Source organism: Muscardinus avellanarius (assembly GCF_963383645.1).
Source record: "Muscardinus avellanarius genome assembly, chromosome: 3".
Taxonomy (NCBI): domain Eukaryota; kingdom Metazoa; phylum Chordata; class Mammalia; order Rodentia; family Gliridae; genus Muscardinus; species Muscardinus avellanarius.
Window position 1 is genome coordinate 65,112,710 of NC_137788.1, and position 19,896 is coordinate 65,132,605.

General features: G+C 37.1%; 1 protein-coding gene across 1 annotated transcript in view; it reads left to right on the forward strand.

Moving 5' to 3' along the window:
- The window catches only part of LOC308259630 (serine/threonine-protein kinase TNNI3K), a gene marked incomplete at both ends in the record, with an annotated part of 287,025 nt that overhangs the window by 164,143 nt on the left and 102,986 nt on the right, over positions 1 to 19,896 (forward strand). The window contains 2 exons of the mRNA XM_080690775.1: positions 17,986 to 18,038; positions 18,359 to 18,411. Coding sequence (XP_080546901.1) covers positions 17,986 to 18,038; positions 18,359 to 18,411 — 106 coding nt within the window. The remainder of the gene's footprint in view (positions 1 to 17,985; positions 18,039 to 18,358; positions 18,412 to 19,896) is intronic.

Genomic DNA, 19,896 nt, shown 5'->3' on the forward strand with positions numbered 1-19,896 from the left:
ATGCATCCATGATGGATAATTATATTTATATAGTGCTTTCCAAATTTCCAAGGTCTTACAGACTTATTATTTAATCCTTTCTATAACCAGAGAAGATAGCTCTTAGAGATGAAAGCAATTGTGATAATATATTGAGAGATAAGGAATTTTTTAAAAAGGACTTAATCAACAGAACTGTACTAGAATCTAAATCTTGTTTTTCTAAATCCACTGTCCTTTCTGGTATGCTCTGACATGAGTAAGTTCCCTAAGTGTTTAGAAAAATGATTGTAGCTGGGCGTGGTGGCGCACGCTTGTAATCCCTGCACTTGGGAGGCTGAGACAGGAGGGTCACACAGGTTCGAAGCCAGCTTCAGCTGCTTAGTGATGCTCTCAGCAACTTAGTGAGACCCTGTTTCCAAATAAAATATAAAAAAAGGTCTGGGAGTATAGCCCGGAGGTAGAAACCCTCTGGGTTCCACCCCCAGCACCACAAAAAAAAAAAAAAAATGATTGTAAAATGAGGAACTTCATAGACTCCCCAAGAAGTGTGTTGATCTGCTTGCTAAAGATAAGAGGACTGACATCACCTGCAAAACCACCAGGGGTCAAGAGGTGGGCCAGGTTTTGGGAGGCGACAGGTGCTGGCCCTTCTCAGGCCCACTGTGGAGCTAACACCCCTCACTCTGATGTGGAATGCACTTCTGATCCACAAACTGTTGATCATCACTCTGAAGCTTCTTTCCCAGCTTGGCAAAATCTAAAAAACCAAGAATAACATAAAAGTCGGGAAAGAAACAAGAGCCTTGGTTTGCTTTCCTGTTTTATTTTTCCAATGCAAATTTTTCTCCTTAGAAACCTACTTCTCCTAAGAAAGAGATGTTAAAATTGGAAGGGTGGGGAGCTAAATTAACCCTTCTGTGATATGTAATCACTTAGTAACCTTTGGCACCAGAACGTGTGTTAACAGGCTTTCTAGAAGACCTAAGCCTTACAGTGATTTTCTCTCTTAGCTTAATTATTCCTTTGCTTACTACTATAGATTGCACGTACCTCCCTATTTACAGGTCATGGGTGTATGTGTACTTTTTTAATCATTCTGTGAGGAATGCGTCATTTATTATTTGACATGCTGTACTTGGTCTTATGAAAAAAATCATCTACTATTTCAGTGTTGGCATTTTTTCTATCATTTATTTCTTTATTTTAAGAAAACTATGTCAGGCTTACATAGGTATTATTTCATCTAATCCTTATAGAAAAAAATCAATGCTAAAAAGAAATCTAAAACTAAGTAAATTTAATGTCTTCCTCCAAATCACTAAGCTAAAAGGCAATGACATTTGAAGCCCAGTTCCCGGTCCAACATACCACATTCCACAAGAAAACTTCAAGCGTCTGAGTTTAGGACTTCTCTAACTCATTATCATCTGGAGACCAGACACTCTAATTGAGTCTTCACTTGTCTCCTTGACTATACAGGGCACATGGGCAATCTTTATAGACTATTACCATAGGTTAAATAAAAGTATTATTTGCAAATCTAAAACCAAAAGCAAAACCCAAAGGGGGAGAAAGAGCCATGAGATTCTTTAGTAACAGAATGTTCTGCAATGCTGGATCAGTACAGAATATAGAGTATCCACACTAGTTACTGTAGACAACTTTGGAATACTAATCATTTGTCACTTTCATGATGCATGGAAAGCAACAGAAGCTATTGGCAAGCAAATAAAATCACTGGGTATCTTTGGGATTTGTTTCAGCTGGTAGATTCATGAGTAACCTGGTCATATAAAGAAATCATCATCAAAGATGCATATGGTTGAGCTATTTTGTCACATATCACATTTTCTATTAATATATTCTTGCTAAATTTTCTAAACACTATCAAGATGATTTATCCTTTCTTGACTAAACTTAGCTCCTTCTTCAGATACTATAGGTCTCCTCAGCCAGTACCACCTCCACCCTCACCCTCTTCTTCCTCACAAAAACAGCCCTCATCTCTCTACTTCATTTCATCCCATTTTTCTTTTTCCTCTCCATGATCCATCTAGGCAATATTTTAATCTATCTTGCCATATTTATTTAACTTATAATTTCATTATTTTAACATGCTCTTGGTTTCCATTAATAACAATGTTCAACCTGCCCCCCAGTACTTAGGGGGCTGAAACAGGAGGATTTCAGGTTTAAGGGCAATGCAGAGTAACTTAGAAAGACCCTGCTCCAGTATAAAAAAATAAAAAAGATTGGAAACACAGCTCAGAGGTAGAACACCCCTGGGTTCAATCCCCAGGACTGCAAACAAAATATAATGTGAAAAATGCCACAGATTAGAAATTTAGGCTATATTTTCTAATTCTTAATTCATTCTGTGTGACTCTGTCAATGCATGTGTGAAGGAGAGTAAATGAGCCAACTCAATGTGGATTCTAATCATAATTCTGACACTTTCACCAAATGTGTGGCCTTAAGAAAATTATTTTAAGCTTCCCAGCCTGAATTCTTCAGCTGTCAAGATAAAATATTAATACCACTATATAAGGCTACTGTGAAGACTAAATGAGATGAAGAGTTCAAAGTACCGTGCTGTGTTACCTTAAGGAAGTTACTTCACTTTTCTGTGATTCAATTTCTTTATATTTAAAATACTATAATTATACCTGCCTCATTGAGTTATGTGAGAAATTGATTAAACCTTACCTGGCACACAGTGATATGCAAGTGTTGCTTATTATGATTATTAACTAATGCCTATGACCTTGTATAATATTAAAAGAGAATCTCCTATGGGTAGCTCTTTTCTACAAATGAGATAGTAATAGACAAATTCTTAAATTATTCACTTGTCCAGAGGGATTAAGTGTTCTCTATTGAATTGAACAATATCTAAAAAGCCTAATGGACAGATTAGAATGTATGATAGAAACTGAATGTATAGGACATGGTGACATTTTATGAGATGTTTAAGAAGATGATGGAATCAAAGATGGTTCCATGGCTTTTATTTGTGTAACTTGATCAGTGGTGATGTACTGCACTAAGAAAAGAGAAGTTAGCCTCTGTCGGAAAGAAAGAGGTCTCAGCAGTATTCTCCATGGTAAAAATACTAATACCCCACGGGACTTAGCAACAGAGCAATTGACACTGGAAAGAAGATTTACTGTGCTGATAGGGAAAAAGTAAGATTGTAGTGGATAAATAAGGGGATGGTCAGGAAAGGTGTAGAAACAGAAAATTCTTTAAAAATAGTGACTGTGAAATGGAAGAGAAAAAACAGAATGTTGATCAGAGGGTTACACTGAAAACAAGAGAGATGTTATATAAGTGCTTACATTGATTATTTGTGTTTCTTGAGCTGCTATATTTGTCAAATCCTAGAAGGTAAAGGGTACAAGGTAGCTTAAAAATTGTCTTAATCTGCCTTGAAAAAATAGCATAGGATATATATTTGGATAGATAGATTATAGCTAGATGAATGTAGACTATATTCTATCATATATATATATATATATATATATATATATATATCAGAAAACATGTATATATATCAGAATATATTTTATACATATTCATATATATTAGAAGATATATATACATATGTATATATGATAAGATATATTCTCTATATATTTATCTATATATCTTGATATATATCCTATCCTATTATTCTATATATGTATCTATGCTATAGAAAGGTAGATAGGGTATATCTAGATAGAAATATAGATAATATATATGTATGTAATAATATATGTATAGAAAGAGAAATTAAGAAAGAGAACATACATGGAGTATCAAATGCATAGAGCCAAATAGTGTTATGTGTATTCAGTATCAGAGCCATTGGTGTGGGCTGCAGTATTTGGGTAAGGTTTATAAAAGCAGGTGAGGCCTTAGCTTGTTATGAAGCAGGGCTGGGAAATAGTTGATCAGGAAGGGCAGGGGAGAAGGATTAAATGGTGTAAGCAGAGCTTCAGGCAGTGGTGCCTGACTTATGAATGCCAGGCGATGATTAGTGGGACACAGTGAAGATGGTTTACTTAGCTCATTTCCTTATCATTTACTCGAAAGGTAAGTTTATTGGAAAACTGTGTTCTGCAGAATTTCCAACAATGTAGTAAAAGCCAAATAAATATTACTCAAATATCTCTGGAGCCATGTTAACTATATAAAAAAAAACATGCAGATAAGAACTTGCCTGGAGTAAAAACTAAAAAGAAGAAGTTAAGGTTTTAACTTTGAATTTGTTTTGAGTCCTAAATGTGGATATTTGTAGGAAATGTGAAACAACAGTTTGGTCTGAATGATATAGAGTTCAATTCTACATTGTTTAGGAAAAGTTGCTATCAAATACGGCCACCCTAGAAAATTCTCCCAGTTTCTCATTCCTTATTGTTCTTTACTCTTGTGAAGAAGAAATATTAATTCAATAAGAGTTTAGAGATAACAGTAATTCCCCTTCATCATGGCTCTTGCCTGTGGGGGGCTTACAATCTTAATGGGAACAAGTGATATAAAAGTCAAGACGAGAAGAAATCACTGAACAGTGTCCTGGAAAATGTGGATATTTATTGAGAGAAAAGTTAGAAATGTATTCAAACTTGGAGCAGACAGCATGAGCAAAAGGAGAGACGCAAGAAGGAACCAGGGGTGCTATGAGGAAAGTCACAGCATTGACAAAAAGTTAGGCCTAAAATAGCACTAAACCGTCACAGTTGATAACTTACATTCCTGTGACTGATACTTCTACCCCCAGGGATAGACTGTCTAGTGTCTGGAGAAAAATCAACGGCTCTTCTTCTCAGCAACTTAAGAGATGTTGAGTGGTTCAGTGACTTTTTAAAAAATAGATTTGTTCATTTCTTTTGAATTTTCAAAGTGTCCTTGATGGAAAGCATGTGGGACTAAGTACATTTTTAACCTGTCCTTTTGCAGAAACATGGGCATTTAGTCTCCCTGGGTGCACTAAGAGGGGACGGAGGTACCATAATAAAAGCCATAGGTTCAGATTAGTCCAGTAGGTAAGCGATTTTCTTTCCTGAAGTACCTACTAATCTCTGCTTCCCAAAGAGCCAGTACAAATTCCCCTGAAGCCATCCATTTTTAAACACTTATTTGTGGCTGATTCTGAGAGGTTAGAAGGGGACACTTCTTAGAGGTTGAGCTCTGCAGGGGCAAAGCCTCTGCTTGTCAGAGATAGAGCTCTCTCGCCTGCTCTGAGTCAGTCGCCTGAGTCCGAGGCTGCCCTACTTAATACAGAAAACCTTATTTGTTGATAAAGCCCAGCTCCCCTCCCAGCTGCTATTTTTAAGCTTAGCCCTCCTCTGCTTAACACATGTATAACTACCTCAGGATCTTTTAACAAGAAACTCCATATGTAAACCGTCAATGGTGTCTACCACACCAAATTCACAAGATATGCCTTCCCTTGATCATCTTTTATACATTTATTCTATTCTTTTCTCTTCTCTGGCTTTGTTTCTCTTTTTTCCTCCTCATTTCCCTATTAGCGGTTGGGATTCAGTTTTAACATGTGGTGATAAAGGGCATGAAGAGACTTTTATCCCATAGTTAAATCAGTGCTCGTAAGATCCTTGGTAAGTTGCTAAGGAGTTAATCTTGGGTCTTGTTTCTTTCATCTTTTTTTAAATTTACTTACTTTTTTTCTTTTAATTTTTTATTGGTACATTGTAGTCATACATCTCCAGGGGGTACAAGATGGTAGAGGAATATATGCATACATTTTTTGGTGGTACTGGGGATTAAACCCAGGGACATTCTACCTCCGTGCTGTACCCCCAGACATTTTATTTTATTTTATTTATTTTGAAACATGGTATACTGAGGTGCTTAGAGTCTTGCTAAGTTGCTAAGGCTGATTTGAACCTGTGATCCTTTTGTGTCAACCTTCTAAATACTGAGATTACAGGTATGCACTACCCTGCCTGGATTTTCATTTATTTGTATTGATGTATTGTAATCACACCTCATAATAAAGTTCCGAGTGACAGGAATACACATGCACACAGCACTTGGTGAGCCTCCCCCTGGATTTCACCCCACTTCTTCCACTTCAACATACATAATGTTGACATTGGCATTGATAATTTTGTACATATATTATTATCAAAATAACTTGTGGCAACTAGTTGTCACCTGTAGCACCTGTATCTTGTCACCTGTAGCATCTGTATTGCCACACTTAAAGTGGATTGGAGACCTGCTTAGATCCTCAGATTTCACGGAAAAGGCAATATATGATGCAGGGAAAAGAATAGTTATTAGTCAAGAGATCTGTTAGATGGTGTTGGAAAAAACTAACCTCTTCACTTTTTTTCTAAAATAAGAAATCATTTAATAATCTGTATCATCCCTTCTAATTCTAAAATAGTGCTTGCTATATATCTCCTGTTTCTCTAAGTCTTCCAAACTTCTGTTGCCGTAAACTTTCATATTATTTCCCTACTTGCCTTTTGTTTTGGAACATTTATATTCTCTCCTCACATGTAAAATGTTCAATGCATTTCAGGGCTTATATAGAAAGGGGGATTTGCTTAGGGACCTTATTATTTTTAACATTTCAAAACTGAGCATTCAGGGCTGGGCGGGGTGGCGCACGCTTGTAATCCTCGCGCTTGGGAGGCGGAGACAGGAGGATCGCATGGGTTCGAAGCCAGCCTTGGCTACTTAGTGAGGCTTTTGGCAACTTAGCGAGACCCTGTTTCAAAATAAAATATAAAATAAAGGTCTGGGAGTATAGCCCGGAGGTAGAAAGCCTCTGGATTCTACCCCTAGGACCACCAAAACTGGGCATTCAGAAAAGTGGCTAAGGAGCTGCATTTATGTGACAGTGAAGGAGCAAAATTCGGAAACTTCTCTGATTCTTTTGGTGTGGTAAGTTTATTTTAGTAATCAGACTAGCAAATTATTACTTTTACACACATGGAAGTCATCTTTTGCCATTTTCCTCATTCAAGGTCTGACTGTGTGCTCTGTGGGAAAAATTCTTCCATACTGTTTTCTTATGACCTCCCCAAATCTTGGATCACACCAACTGTCTGAAGCCAAAGCCTTGGTTTATCCATGGTCCCAGTGCATTAGAGAAGTGTTAAGCCCTGTAAAAAAAAAAAAAAAAAAAAAAAAAAAAAAAAAAAAAAAAAAAAGGTCAATTTGATGTTTTTAAATATTCTTTCCCCCTTTCTCATTTTTTAATGAAAGTAAAAAGTCATAGGTACTGAATGCATAGCTGTTACCCTTTGTGAGGTTACCTTGAGTGTCACTTCAGCATTCAGTAATGTTTTCTCTTTTAGTTTACATACCTAGAATTGCTCATAAGATTATTCCCTATTAAGATAGATAAGAAATTATGGCCATCATTGGTAGAAATATAAGTGATGCTTTCTTGTTTATTCTAGGGTGCTCGCTCTTAGAACCCTCACCATCAATAGCATGTGTCTGTGCTCAGATTTATTCAGTCATTATCACGCTCCCACTTGCATTTCATGTGCTGAGCAAATATTAAGTGAAGAATATGAGTTTTTTTTTCACACTACCCTCAATGAGTGGGTTTAACCACAATACAAATCTTATAATCTACCTCTTCAATCTCACTGGCAGCGGGACAAATCCAGCAGCTTTAGAGGTAAGCTTTCAAATATACTTCTACTGACAGACTGAAGTTTGTTTTAGGAAAAGTCAAGGCTCTACAATCCTTTGCATTTATTAGAGTTTTCTGTTTCCATGGTTTCCAAGAGTTCACTGAAATTAGGCTTTCAGCATTCAGAAGTTCATGATATGGGGCTTTGGTAAACTTCTTTCTTGCCCGATTAGGTTTAAATCTGTGTATTGCTGTTCCTGGCTGAGTCTGGGGGCTGTCACATTGTCAACACTCATCTTCCCTTAAAAACTTCTTTAAAGAGCATGGGTAGGTATAAGGTGTCTCAAGTCAGTCCATATCAAACCAAAGTATAATAAGTTTGGGGCAATATGAAAAAATAGATAGTATTTATTTTCATTGATAAACTGTCCTTGAAGAGATTAATAGGAAAACTTATGTTTTTAGTTCTCTGGCCTTTCACAAAGAGGGTTTGCCCTGATTAAATAAAATCTGAAGAATATACTTCCAGAGACCTCATTTATCTTGAAAAAAAAAAAAAAAGAAACAACAAAATTCTTTTGGACACAGGATAAGTGCTGGAATGCTTTATGTTGTGCCCCAAGGAACATATGTGGAGGTTTCAAGAATGTACAGATGGGCTGCAAAGAAAAGTATATGATTTCTGATATTATCATATAATTGTTAAATGATAATATCATGAACAGCCCAAACTCTGAGGGAGTCTCCAGTAGTTCCTGAGGGTCCAGTCACGACACAACACACATGACAAGAACCTATTAATAAGGCCTTCAGTACAAATGTGCTTTGGGTGCTTAACCCCATGACGTTCAGCAGTTAGGTACCTCTCATGAAGATAATTACTTTTGTCAGCATCTATTACCCAAATATGTAAGAAGCAGCAATAGGTAGGTAGGTAAGTAGATAGGTGACAGAGGATAGAGTTAAAGGCAGAAAGAGACCAAAGTAGAGAGAGAGATGAGAAATATGAGAGTATAACTGACTACCAGCTGATCTAGGCGACTGAATTATTTCTTAGGAAATGGTACAAAGCTCTAAAGTATGAAGGTGTAAATTGCATTCACTTTGAGGGTCTAGCTAGCACTCTGTATTAGACTTGAAAACATTGGAAGGAGCCTAGGTTATGGGACTCCGATACTTGGGGATCTCATTGAGTTTAGCAGTAACAAAGATTCAGGAGGGAAAAATAACAGCCTGTGCTGAAGGTCATCCAGGTGGGACTCCACAGCAAGAGGTCTGTAGTGGGCAGAGAGTCCTGAACCATCATGTAGCTCCGCGAGCAAATGCAGCAGCCGGCAGATCCAGGACTCCTCAGCTTCGGGTCTGAATGATTGCTTGTCAGGCAGATGTGTTTGTAAACTAATGACTTTCACAGTGTGATGAGATTGAAAATGAAGCCTAATTGCTTCCACTGATTTAACCCTTGGAATGCTTCCAGGCATGCCGATAGCCATGTGTCTTTAATCATGTGAGTTAATCACCTTCAGGGATACATCAGAAAACAGTGGCTCATAGCTGGGAACATTGCAGTTGTGTTATTAGGTTTACACTTCTGGGGCTGTCATCTCTTCAAATAAGGACACTGAGAGGTTGGTCATGGTGCCCTTAAACTAGTGTTTGTTAGTAGCAACTGACACAGGCAATTACATGGCTTTGTAATTCAGGAAAAAAATGAATTAATATTTATGCATTTTTAATGACTTAAAAAAAAAACTTCTAATGGTAGTGGAGTGAGAGTTGCAAGTCACCTTGATCCTTCTGAGGCCACCATGAACTTCAGTCCGGCTCTGGAAGAAAATCAGAATTGGAAAATGGTCTAATAATCAGGCCAGTCTGATTAATAGTGACAATTAGTATTGGACTACAGTGCATAACCAACTGATTATGAATCATTTGAGCACTTTAGGTAAATTTTCAATACAGGCAATTAAAATGAAAAGACTCATGATCCTTACATAATGACTTCATTAAATTAATTCAGTTCTGAGGTTGGAGAAAAATCCCTTTTACAGAAAGGAACCGGCAGAATCTAACTTCCATTTACTTTTGGTTAAAACTGGAGTAAACACTTAAAAGATTTAGCACAGACACACACACACACACACACACACACACCCCATACACACACACACACACACACACACACATACACACACACACACACACACACACATATATATATATATATATATATATATATATATATATATATAAATATATACACACTACATTGCAAACAGCTTTTTTATTCTTTTCTGAAAGTAGACTGTGTTACTGAGGAAGAAAAGACTAAAGGTCGAAGCATGGATTCTATTTGCATGGCTTGTTTGGATGAAGCAAAACTTGCCCTCAGTTATATTTTGTATTCAGCTAAGTGCATGCATTGTTAAGGTTAAAATAACTTTATTATGGAGTAATCTGGTAAGAACAGACACTTCAAAGTGATAAATACTTCTGTTATATAAACAATGGACTCAAATCATTTGCTTCATAGTAAAAGACAAAGCTAGAGACCTGTCCAAATACTGTGGTATCAATGCAGTCAGAAGAACAAAGATTTCTTTATGTGAAACGTGGTCATTTAATCAAAGCAGCAGTAGTTTTGTAAAACTGGACAATGAGAATGGAAGGAGAGGATATTCTCTTGGGCTAAGAACAAGTTGAAATATTTTATAGTAAAATCAATTTCTATTATAGTTTTTGAGTCAGGAAGTCACTTTGCTTCCAAGACTCAGCGTGTAATATCTAACATAAGTGTGGCTTTATACTTTACAAATTGCATTTGTATTTAAGATTTACAAATACTCTATAGGCTAGATCCTATGTGTATTAATAATAGCCAATACCTACTTAGCAGTTGAAAATTTACAAAATTCCATCTAATATCTCTCAATTCCCCTCATTCCTCTCACAAATTTTAAAGATGAGAAAAGAAGTCTCAGGTAATTAAAGTACCATAAATCATCCAAGTATTACAGAACTAGTAATAGCTAGTTAAAACTAGGCATTGAGCACTGTCCTCTCACTCCAGGCTGTTGTTCCACACACTGGTTTCCACCATCTCTCCCATTTCTTCTACTTAGTTTATGAACTTTTTTCATAATTAATTCTTACATTCACTGTATTCTTTTCTGGGCCTCTCAAAATGAAAATCACTTGAAATTCTAGATTATATATGATGATGATTTTTCTTTATTTTACATTTTATTCCCAGTTTGAAATCATCCGCTTTGAAAACATGCACTGCAATTTCTAGTGCAGAACTTAGCCTTCAGAGCAGAGAGGAAAAAGGGTGCCAGCAACTGAGCTCGCACCTCAGCCCTCGCCCTACCATCTGGGGGCAAGAAATCTAGAAGAATAAAGGACAAGAGACGAGATAAATTTCAGTAAAATTTGGGGACTTGTTCAAATTTTCACATTGGCAAACACTTTGTAACATATCACTTCTGTAAAGCAGGAGGACCAACAGCAACAGAAAAGCCCTCTGCACTGTGGAGGCGGTGAAATTGATTAAGCTCACTCATCAACCAAGCAACTTGCTTCTGAGCTTAAGCCTCGCATGACACAACAAAATTACAAGTTAGCAAACAGGATGGACCTCTGGAATCAGATTCCCTTAGAGGAAATGAAAATATCAAATCGAGAAATGTGAAAAACTACTGTAAAACTAAAGGACCTGTTGGCTTTTATCTACCAAATATTCTGCTGTCCAGGGAGCATTCTTCAGGAACACTTCGCTGTACAGACAGTTATGTTTAGAATGCAAGTGTGGCTGGATATGGTGGCGCACACTTGTAATCCCAGCATTCAGGAGGCTGAGACTGGAGGATTGTGGTTCGCGGACAGCCTCAGCTACTTAGTGAGGCCCGCTGCAACTCAGTGAGACCTGGTTTCAAAATAAAGAAAAAAAAATGGGCAGGAGTTGTAGTTCAGAGGTCGAATGCCCCTAGACCATCCTCCCCCAAAAAAAGAATGCAAGTGTGTGTAGCTCATGTGTACATATTTATGTATTACAGTATATTTTCACCATTTCCTTCACTTTTTCACTATAATTTACCTATTCTCACCTCTTCCCCTTATTTCTTTTTAATTCCTTGCCCGAGATAGTAGGTCTTGGACTGAAGCACTAGCCTGGCCAATTCAAGTTAAAGGGCCTGACTCCCTGGGATGTTTCCACCTAAGGTTACTGTGTGCACGAAGGTGCTTTGTCGTCTCTAGTGTAACAGATGACTGCCTCTCGCCATTTCTTGTACAAAAGAAAGTAGACAAAACCAAACCTCACAGGTGGTCTTTCAGGGGAAAAGTGTCTGAATTCCCATCACTGGACTCAGCATCTAATCCTGATGAGTCTCCTATGCACTGTACATCTTATGTACCTGACCAGATTCCCAGGTCAGATCACAGGCTCTCTCTTGGCAGTGACCGTGTTCTTTTACCTACATATCCCTCACACTGCCGATGATCTATCATCTAGGCTCTGGAAGTTCAGTATTTCCTGCTGTCTGCGTGGTACAATGATATTATATTTATTACCATTCAACTTGTTGATTTTATTCTCCTCACTTTATAGTCATACATTAATCATAGATATTTTTGTTACTTGTATGTGGGCTTTCATTCATCCAGTTAGAATTTCTGGAATTTTTATCCACATATCTCATTAAAGCAGTCCAGGCTCCTCCTCAGGGTTTGGTTGTTTTGGGAATTAGTTTCTCCTAAAAATGGTAGACCTTTTTTGTGTACATGTGCAGTACTGGGGATTGAGCCCATGGGCATTCTACCTGGAGCTACACCCTCAGCACCAATTTTTTAAAATTCTGAAACAGGGTTCTACTACGTTGTGAAGGGCCTCACTGAATTGCTGAAGCTGGCAATGAACTTATGGTGACCCTGTCTCAGCATCCCAAGTATGAGGATCACGGGCATGTGCCATCATGCCTGGCTACAAAATGGTAGACTTTGGAGACTGAAATTTGAATGCTGGCTCTACCTCTCTACCAGTCAGTGATACCTGACTATCTGATTTAATATCTCTGAGTCTCCATCCACAAAATTGGTAGGCTAATACTCACAGCAATGTCTAAATGATGAATGGAAAAAATGTTAAAAACAGCAATGCCTGCTCACAGAAGTCCTTCAATCAATATTTAGCCCCTTCTCTCTGCATTGCCAACCTCTCCATGTCTGCCACACATTTTTTAGATGTTCACTCTTCTCAAAACTTGAGGTTTATGACATCTTTAAGTAAAAAACTTTTGAACTCATTGATCACAATAATTGCCCTTCTGTTGCCTTAGTTGGCTTCAGCCTTGAGTTCATCTCCTTCTCTGGGTGTTCTCCGCATTGGTATCAAAGTTACGGACCCACTGGAAAGCCTCTCCAAGTCCAGAGACTGACTCTGGAGGTGATGTCCACTAAGGTCTTTTCACTGTCGATGATTAGCACAGATTCTGTCGGCTTCTTCCCTGCCTGTCGCCCTCTATTCGCATCACACCAGACAGGAAGTACAGCTCAGTACTAACTGAACAAATGAATGGAAGAATCTTGGAGGTATTTCCGTTTGGTTTTCATTATTACTGAGTGATTAGATAAGAGGTGGACAAATCCAAAAGACTATCTTGAAGTGAACAGTACATTTCACTTTATTCTAGAATTTTTCTTATGTGTTCTCATGTCTCAGTATCATCTTCATAGCATGCTTTGTGATGTTTGGCCATATTTACTGCTATGAACTTACAGTGTCCCTTATACTCAAATTTTTACCGAATCCTTTGTTTTCTTTGATTTGCTATTGTTTGTTAACTGTAAAGAGTTCACCTTGAATGTGCTCTCAGAATGACTGATGAGTCTCATCTGGCAAAGCATAACTTTGACTTCAGTCAAGTTCCATAGCCTCCCAAGTTAGCCACTATCCTTTTCATATCCTGAGGCTTTCTAGTAAGACAGCTCACTTGACTGGCCTTCTTGCCTGCCTACCTGCCTTCCTTCCTTCCTTCCTTCCTTCCTTCCTTCCTTCATTCATTCCTTCCTTGTATTTGGGATCAAACCCAGTGCAACTATACTGCTAGCCTACACCCCAGCTCTATTTTATTTTTTATTTTGAAGCAGAGTCTCACTAGGTTGCTTAGAGCCTCACTGAATTACTGAGGCCAACCTTGACACTGTGATCCTTCTGTCTCCAAGTACTGGAATTACAGGTACACACCACCACACCCAGCTAGACAACTGCTTCTAATTTGCTATTGCTTTATAGTCAGGAATCCCGAGTGTTTTTAAGATGACCTTTGGTTTGTTGTTTGCTTTTATATTCTGTATATAAACTGCTATTCCCAGCTCTAAGAAAATTTTCCTCAATATTTTGGATGGATTCATTCAATCAGTTTTTCTACTCTACCTTTATACTTTAGTCCTTTGTTAATTGGAGCCTAAAATTATTCTTGAATATCAGTCTTCTTGCTGTTAGGGCATTAGATCCTGTGAATAAAAACCTGTGCTAGTTCCTCATAATTTTCTCTATTGAGTCCAGAATTCCTCTCTGGCTTTCAATTTTTCTCATAATCCAATATTATTTCCACTCAAATATTTTTCCAATATTTCCCATCACATATTATCTCATTTAGTAAGTACCTTCTTAAAATCCCCCTTACATATACACATAATCCCAATCCTTCCTTTGCCAAGCTCTTTCCCCAGCGAGGATTCTCTTCCCCTTGTCTCTTCTTGCCATCTCTTCACTACAGTCCAAGCCCAGTCTTTTTCTGTCTTGCTCACCACTGTTTGGCATCACATGGAACTTACCAGGCATGTGGCAAGTCTCAACACATATACCTACAGAGTTATGACTGACTGCCCTTCAAAGCCCACTTCAAATCTCATTCTTCAATTGTTTATTTTCTTTGAAAACCTTTATGTTTGTTTTCACTAGCAGATTATATATTCCTTGAAGATAGAATCCATAACTTTTATTACTTTGCATCTTCTAGAGTAGTGTGATAACATAAGGAAAGTAAATATCATGTGTATAGTGAAAGTACATAAATATGATTCATAAGATATAAGATGAAAAGCTGGATGAATTAGACTCTAGATCCACACTGCCACTACCTATATAGTTTGAGTTGATACATTTAAATTCTCTGAGCTCTGGACTTCTTCTCTAGGAACTAAGAGGGTTAAACTAGATTGGCCTTAACATCTTTTCCAATTTTAAATATTTGTTTATGAATCAATGAGTGGTGTTAAATAAGTACTTCAACATTCAATAATACAGTCTTTACATTTCCAACTCCTAATTATTGCCTGAAATAGTAGGGTTTCTTTTCTGTTTCTTTTCATGTATTTATTTGCTTGACAAACGTTTGTTCAATATTCCTAGATGAAAATAGATAAAAATAAAATGCCAGAGGTATGTTGATGAATATGACAATCCCTGTGCTCTGAGATACTCTTCCTCTCATTTCATAATGAACTGGCCAGCCAGAAGCAACCTGGTTAACATATCCCTACACCACATACTTATTTTCACATGATAGGAGTATTGAATATCAATTTTTTACTCGCTTCCTAGAAATGTTGTATTCTGGGTTGAAAGGAAGACTTTGGTGACTTTCAATTCATCCTTAAAATCTGGTTTAGCTGTAATTTCATGGGCCTTTATTCACCCAAATTCACTTAAACTTCTTTCATGGAAGAATAAATATATTTTCACAAAATGCCCCACCCAAGCTCTAGATAGCTGGTATGTTCATTCTCAGTAACATGGTTTATGTTGGAATAAGTTTAAACAAATGCCTCTACCATCTTGTACCCATTAAGATGTATGACTACAATGCACCAATAAAAAATTTAAAAAATGAATAAACAGCCGGGCGTAGTGGCACATGCTTATAATCCCCGTGCTTGGGAGGCTGGGACAGGAGGATTGCGCAGGTTCAAAGCCAGCCTCAGCTGGCTTAAGAGACCCTGTTTCCAAATAAAATATAAAATAGGTCTGGGAGTATAGCCTGGAAGTAGAAGGCCCCTGGATTCCATCCCCAGTACCACAAAAAAAAATTGAATAAACAAAATATGCCCAGAAGTATGACTTATTTGAGGTTTTGCTAGATCTATGGTTTTGAGGCAATGCCTCAATGGCCACTCGGTTAGAAAAAAGAAATGTTAAGAAGAGGTTCAAAAGGGGCGTGTTAGTACACACTTGTAATCCCAACATTTGGGAGGCTGAGACAGGAAGATAGTGGTTTGAGGCCAGCCTCAGCTACGTAGGCCCATTGAAACTCCTCACTAGGTAGACCTTGTTTCAAAATAAAGAATAAAAAATAGGACTGGAGATGTAGCTCAGAGGTAAAATGCTTCTGGGTTCCATCCTCAGTAACAGAAAAAGTAAAATAAAAGAAGAGATTCGGTGAGTGTTGTCCTGTATTTAACTAGAGCAGCTCCATTTGCAGAATTGATTTATAGAAAAAGTTATGCTGCTACAGACATTTTGATTACTTTGATATGGTATAACTAGTTGGGAATTAACAAAAACAATAGGATGTTATGCATAATTTAATATGACTGATAAATCTGTGTCCAGTATGTATTTTGATACTATAAGTTAACTGTGTGTTTTGATGTTAGTGTTAAGTATAGCACTCATTATTCCCTGCTAGGCCAAAAGATTATGGGTACCAAACCCCACCCCTTCCCAAGGAATTTGGTGGTTCAGCATTTATATTTGCTTTTCTTGCTGTATTTGGACTTCCATAGAGCTCCTGGTGCTGTAGATTTCTTGATCATGGCAGTTTATTTCTTTGTACATTTATCAGTTTGTAATTTATGGTTAAAAATACCATCTTGGAGGTTCATGTTTTAACACCCTCAAATTATTCTACACTGTGCAACTCCAACCAAAGTGACTTTGAACATTTTTCAGATGTTCAGTAGTTGAAAGCAAAGTCTATATTCCAAAAATAAAATAGATAAACAATAAAAGAGAAGTTTAAAAGTAATTTTTGTATAAAGCTCAAGTCAATGCCAGAAAGGATTATTTAAAATACTTAAAATTGTCCTGAAATAACCAAGGACTGAAAATAAGATATTTTTCATATTTGATTACAAGGCAAAGTCATTAAGGATAGAACATTATACATATATACAAACTTAATATAGTATCACCTTTAGTTACTGAAAGAAATCTAGAAATGATCTCTGAACACTGAAATGACTTATATAAATCCTAAGGATAAAATGAGCATCAAAACCATTCAATAAGGCGGGGCGTGGTGGCGCACGCTTGTAATCCCTCTGCTTGGGAGGAGGAGACAGGAGGATCACGCAGGTTGAAGCCAGCGGCTCTGGCTTAAGAGACCCTGTTTCCAAAAATTTAAAAAAGTATAAAATAGGTCTGTGAGTGTATCCCAAACGTAGAAGGGCTTCCAGGAACCCCAGTACCACACACACACAAAAAAAAAAAAAAATTCAAAAAAAGCATTTAAAGAGAATCCTGTACCAATCTTGAATCTATGCTTGTGCATAGATATTCCCACTGTTTAATTCATCAATATGTGGTAGTAATGACCTTCCTTGACCAGCCCTAGCTTTTATTTACTTCTTGAAAAGCACCCCCCTCAAAGCACATCTTCATGAAGATGCACTAGACAAATTGTATGTATTTCTAGTGTCCTGTGTAAGTGTGATGTGATATATGCATATGTGGTAAAAAGATCACCAGAGACCACCTACTTAACATATCCCTTCACCACATACCTGTTTCCACATGGTAAGGGTATTGAATATTGACTTCTTACTCACTTTCTAGAAATGTTGTATTCTGAGTTGAAAGGAAGACTTTGGTGACTTTCATTTTATCCTTACAATCTGGTTTGGCTGTCATCATTTTATGGGCCTTAGAAACATTCAGTTTTCCTGCGATTATAGCTAGAGTGTTTTGTCCAAGACATTTTCCATCACAGGCCCTACCTTGAACAATCCCTGTGCCTCAGGCTCCAGAGAGCTGGCTCCCTTGGTCCTGCTCTTGTGTGCTTGAGAAGCCTTTTGTTCTGTCTGGAGCAAAGCTGTGTTAGCAAATGGACCTCATGAGCTGAAAACCGATCGCTAGATAATGAGCCCTTTTGACAAGTTTAAAGGGTTCATCAAAATAAAAATTCTTTTTACTTTCAACGTTAAATAGAACATGAACACATTTTGTAAATATATTTTTTGAAGTAGCAAAACTTAGAAAAGCAGAGTTAGCCTTTTGGGGAACATTTTGTCTCTGGGTTTAACAATGATGACTGTTCCCCTCTTCCTGAGGCGGGGGAGTATCAATAAAATAAGATTAAAATATTTAAAAACTTACTCAAAAATCTCCTTTTTTGTAGTCACAACATTCTTCTCTATGAGGATGGGCATGCTGTGGTGGCAGATTTTGGAGGTGAGATTTCCAAAAAGAATACCTGAAATCAGTTTCTTTCTTTATTCCTGCTTGTTGCCAAATATTGTGATAGAAGTCCAAAATTGATTTTACATTTTCGGATATATTTCTCTAAGTCACCTGAATTTCGGTGATGCTGAGAATTGAAAATAGCTTATTTGCTTTGAGTTTTTCTGCTTTGATATCCCCCACCAAGAGAAAGAAAGTGAGAATTTGAATAGACAAAGCCTTCTTGAGGTTTTAGAATCTTAGCTGCTGATCTTTGACCTTGGTTTTAAGATAATTCCTTTGACATGGATTTATTTTCTCTTTTTTTTCAGAATCAAGATTTCTACAATCTCTGGATGAAGACAACATGACAAAACAACCTGGGGTTTGCTGCTGCTTTTGTTCCCTATAATTATACAACAATTAAAATGTGTAAACTCAGCATGAGAGGAAGTTAGATGAGAGCAGCTCTAAATGGAAGAAATGTCATTGTCTCAGTGACGAGAAGATGTTTTATGTTTTTATATTCAGTAAACCCCCAAAATAACCCTTTTAAGGCTTTGTTATAGAAAAAGATTATATCATATATATATATATATATTATATAAAAATATAAAATAGCTATCATATATATATATTATATAAAAATATAAAATAGCTATCTTAATATATATATACATATATATGTATATATATATATATATATATATATATATATATGAAATCCCATTATATTTGTATAATGGGGCTGAAACTTCAAAATTTTCCATATATATGAAGTGAGAGAAAAAGAAAATAACACAGAATATGTTTTAAATATAACTGAAAAGCGCATGGCAGGCATGGATAATTGGTTTTCATATTTAGATTGCCACATTAAATGGTAGAGTTAACATTTTAATAGGTAACTAACTCTAAAATTAGTGATTCACCAGCACCTATTAGCTATTCATAGTTTTCCACTTTAACATTATAAGGTAATAGGTGATACAGCTAAGCATTGATGTTAAAGCAAAATATAAATTGTAACATCTAAAGGAAGGGTAATTGTACTCAAAATGTCTGCAATTAAACTCATTACCTTCCCTCTCCTTCATTTCCCCAACCCCTCTCCCCTGAAACAAGTATAGATCTCTTTCTGGACTAGCAGTGATATCTAATTTTCCAAGCTTAGAGTAAATTTTTATTCCTTCCCTTTATTGATCCCCTTACACAGCACTCAATCACTTTTTTCCTGATTGATTTTTTTCTAATTTTCTATGAATTTTAAGGTTGTTTGTTTGTTTGGGTTTTTGTTTGTTTTCTCAGTCCACTCATTCCCCACTACCTTGGTGCAGATCCTCACAACCCCTTTTCTGGACTGTTGTAATAGCTTCTAGCTCTAGTCTTCTCTTTCTGTTTATAATTTGCTACATCAGCTAAGTGTTGCTGTTCTGACAATTCCAGTTCTTCTATAAACCTTTGCTAATGCCCCATTGCTAACTGGCTAAAATTCAAATTATTTTGGCTGGCAGTTTCCTGCTGTCCCCTCTGGTCCCAGGGCCACTCTGTGATCTCCTCTTGCATCAGAAGTTGTTTGGTCCTTCTGTGCCCAGAACGGAAGGTAGCTGGTCATTCTCCATACATTCCACTCACTTTTACACCTTTCACATGCCCAGCGTGGTGGCCTCTGCCTGGAAAGACCTTCACTGCCACCCCCTGCACACAAATCTGAATGTAGTCCACTCATGTTAGGCAGATTTTACCCATTTTAAGAACATTCCCTTCTATAACCTACTCCCCTACCTTTTCTCCATGTACTTTGGTTGCACTTCGCCCTGTATTAATTCAGCAAACATTTGTTGAGGGCCTATAATGTATCAGGAATTGT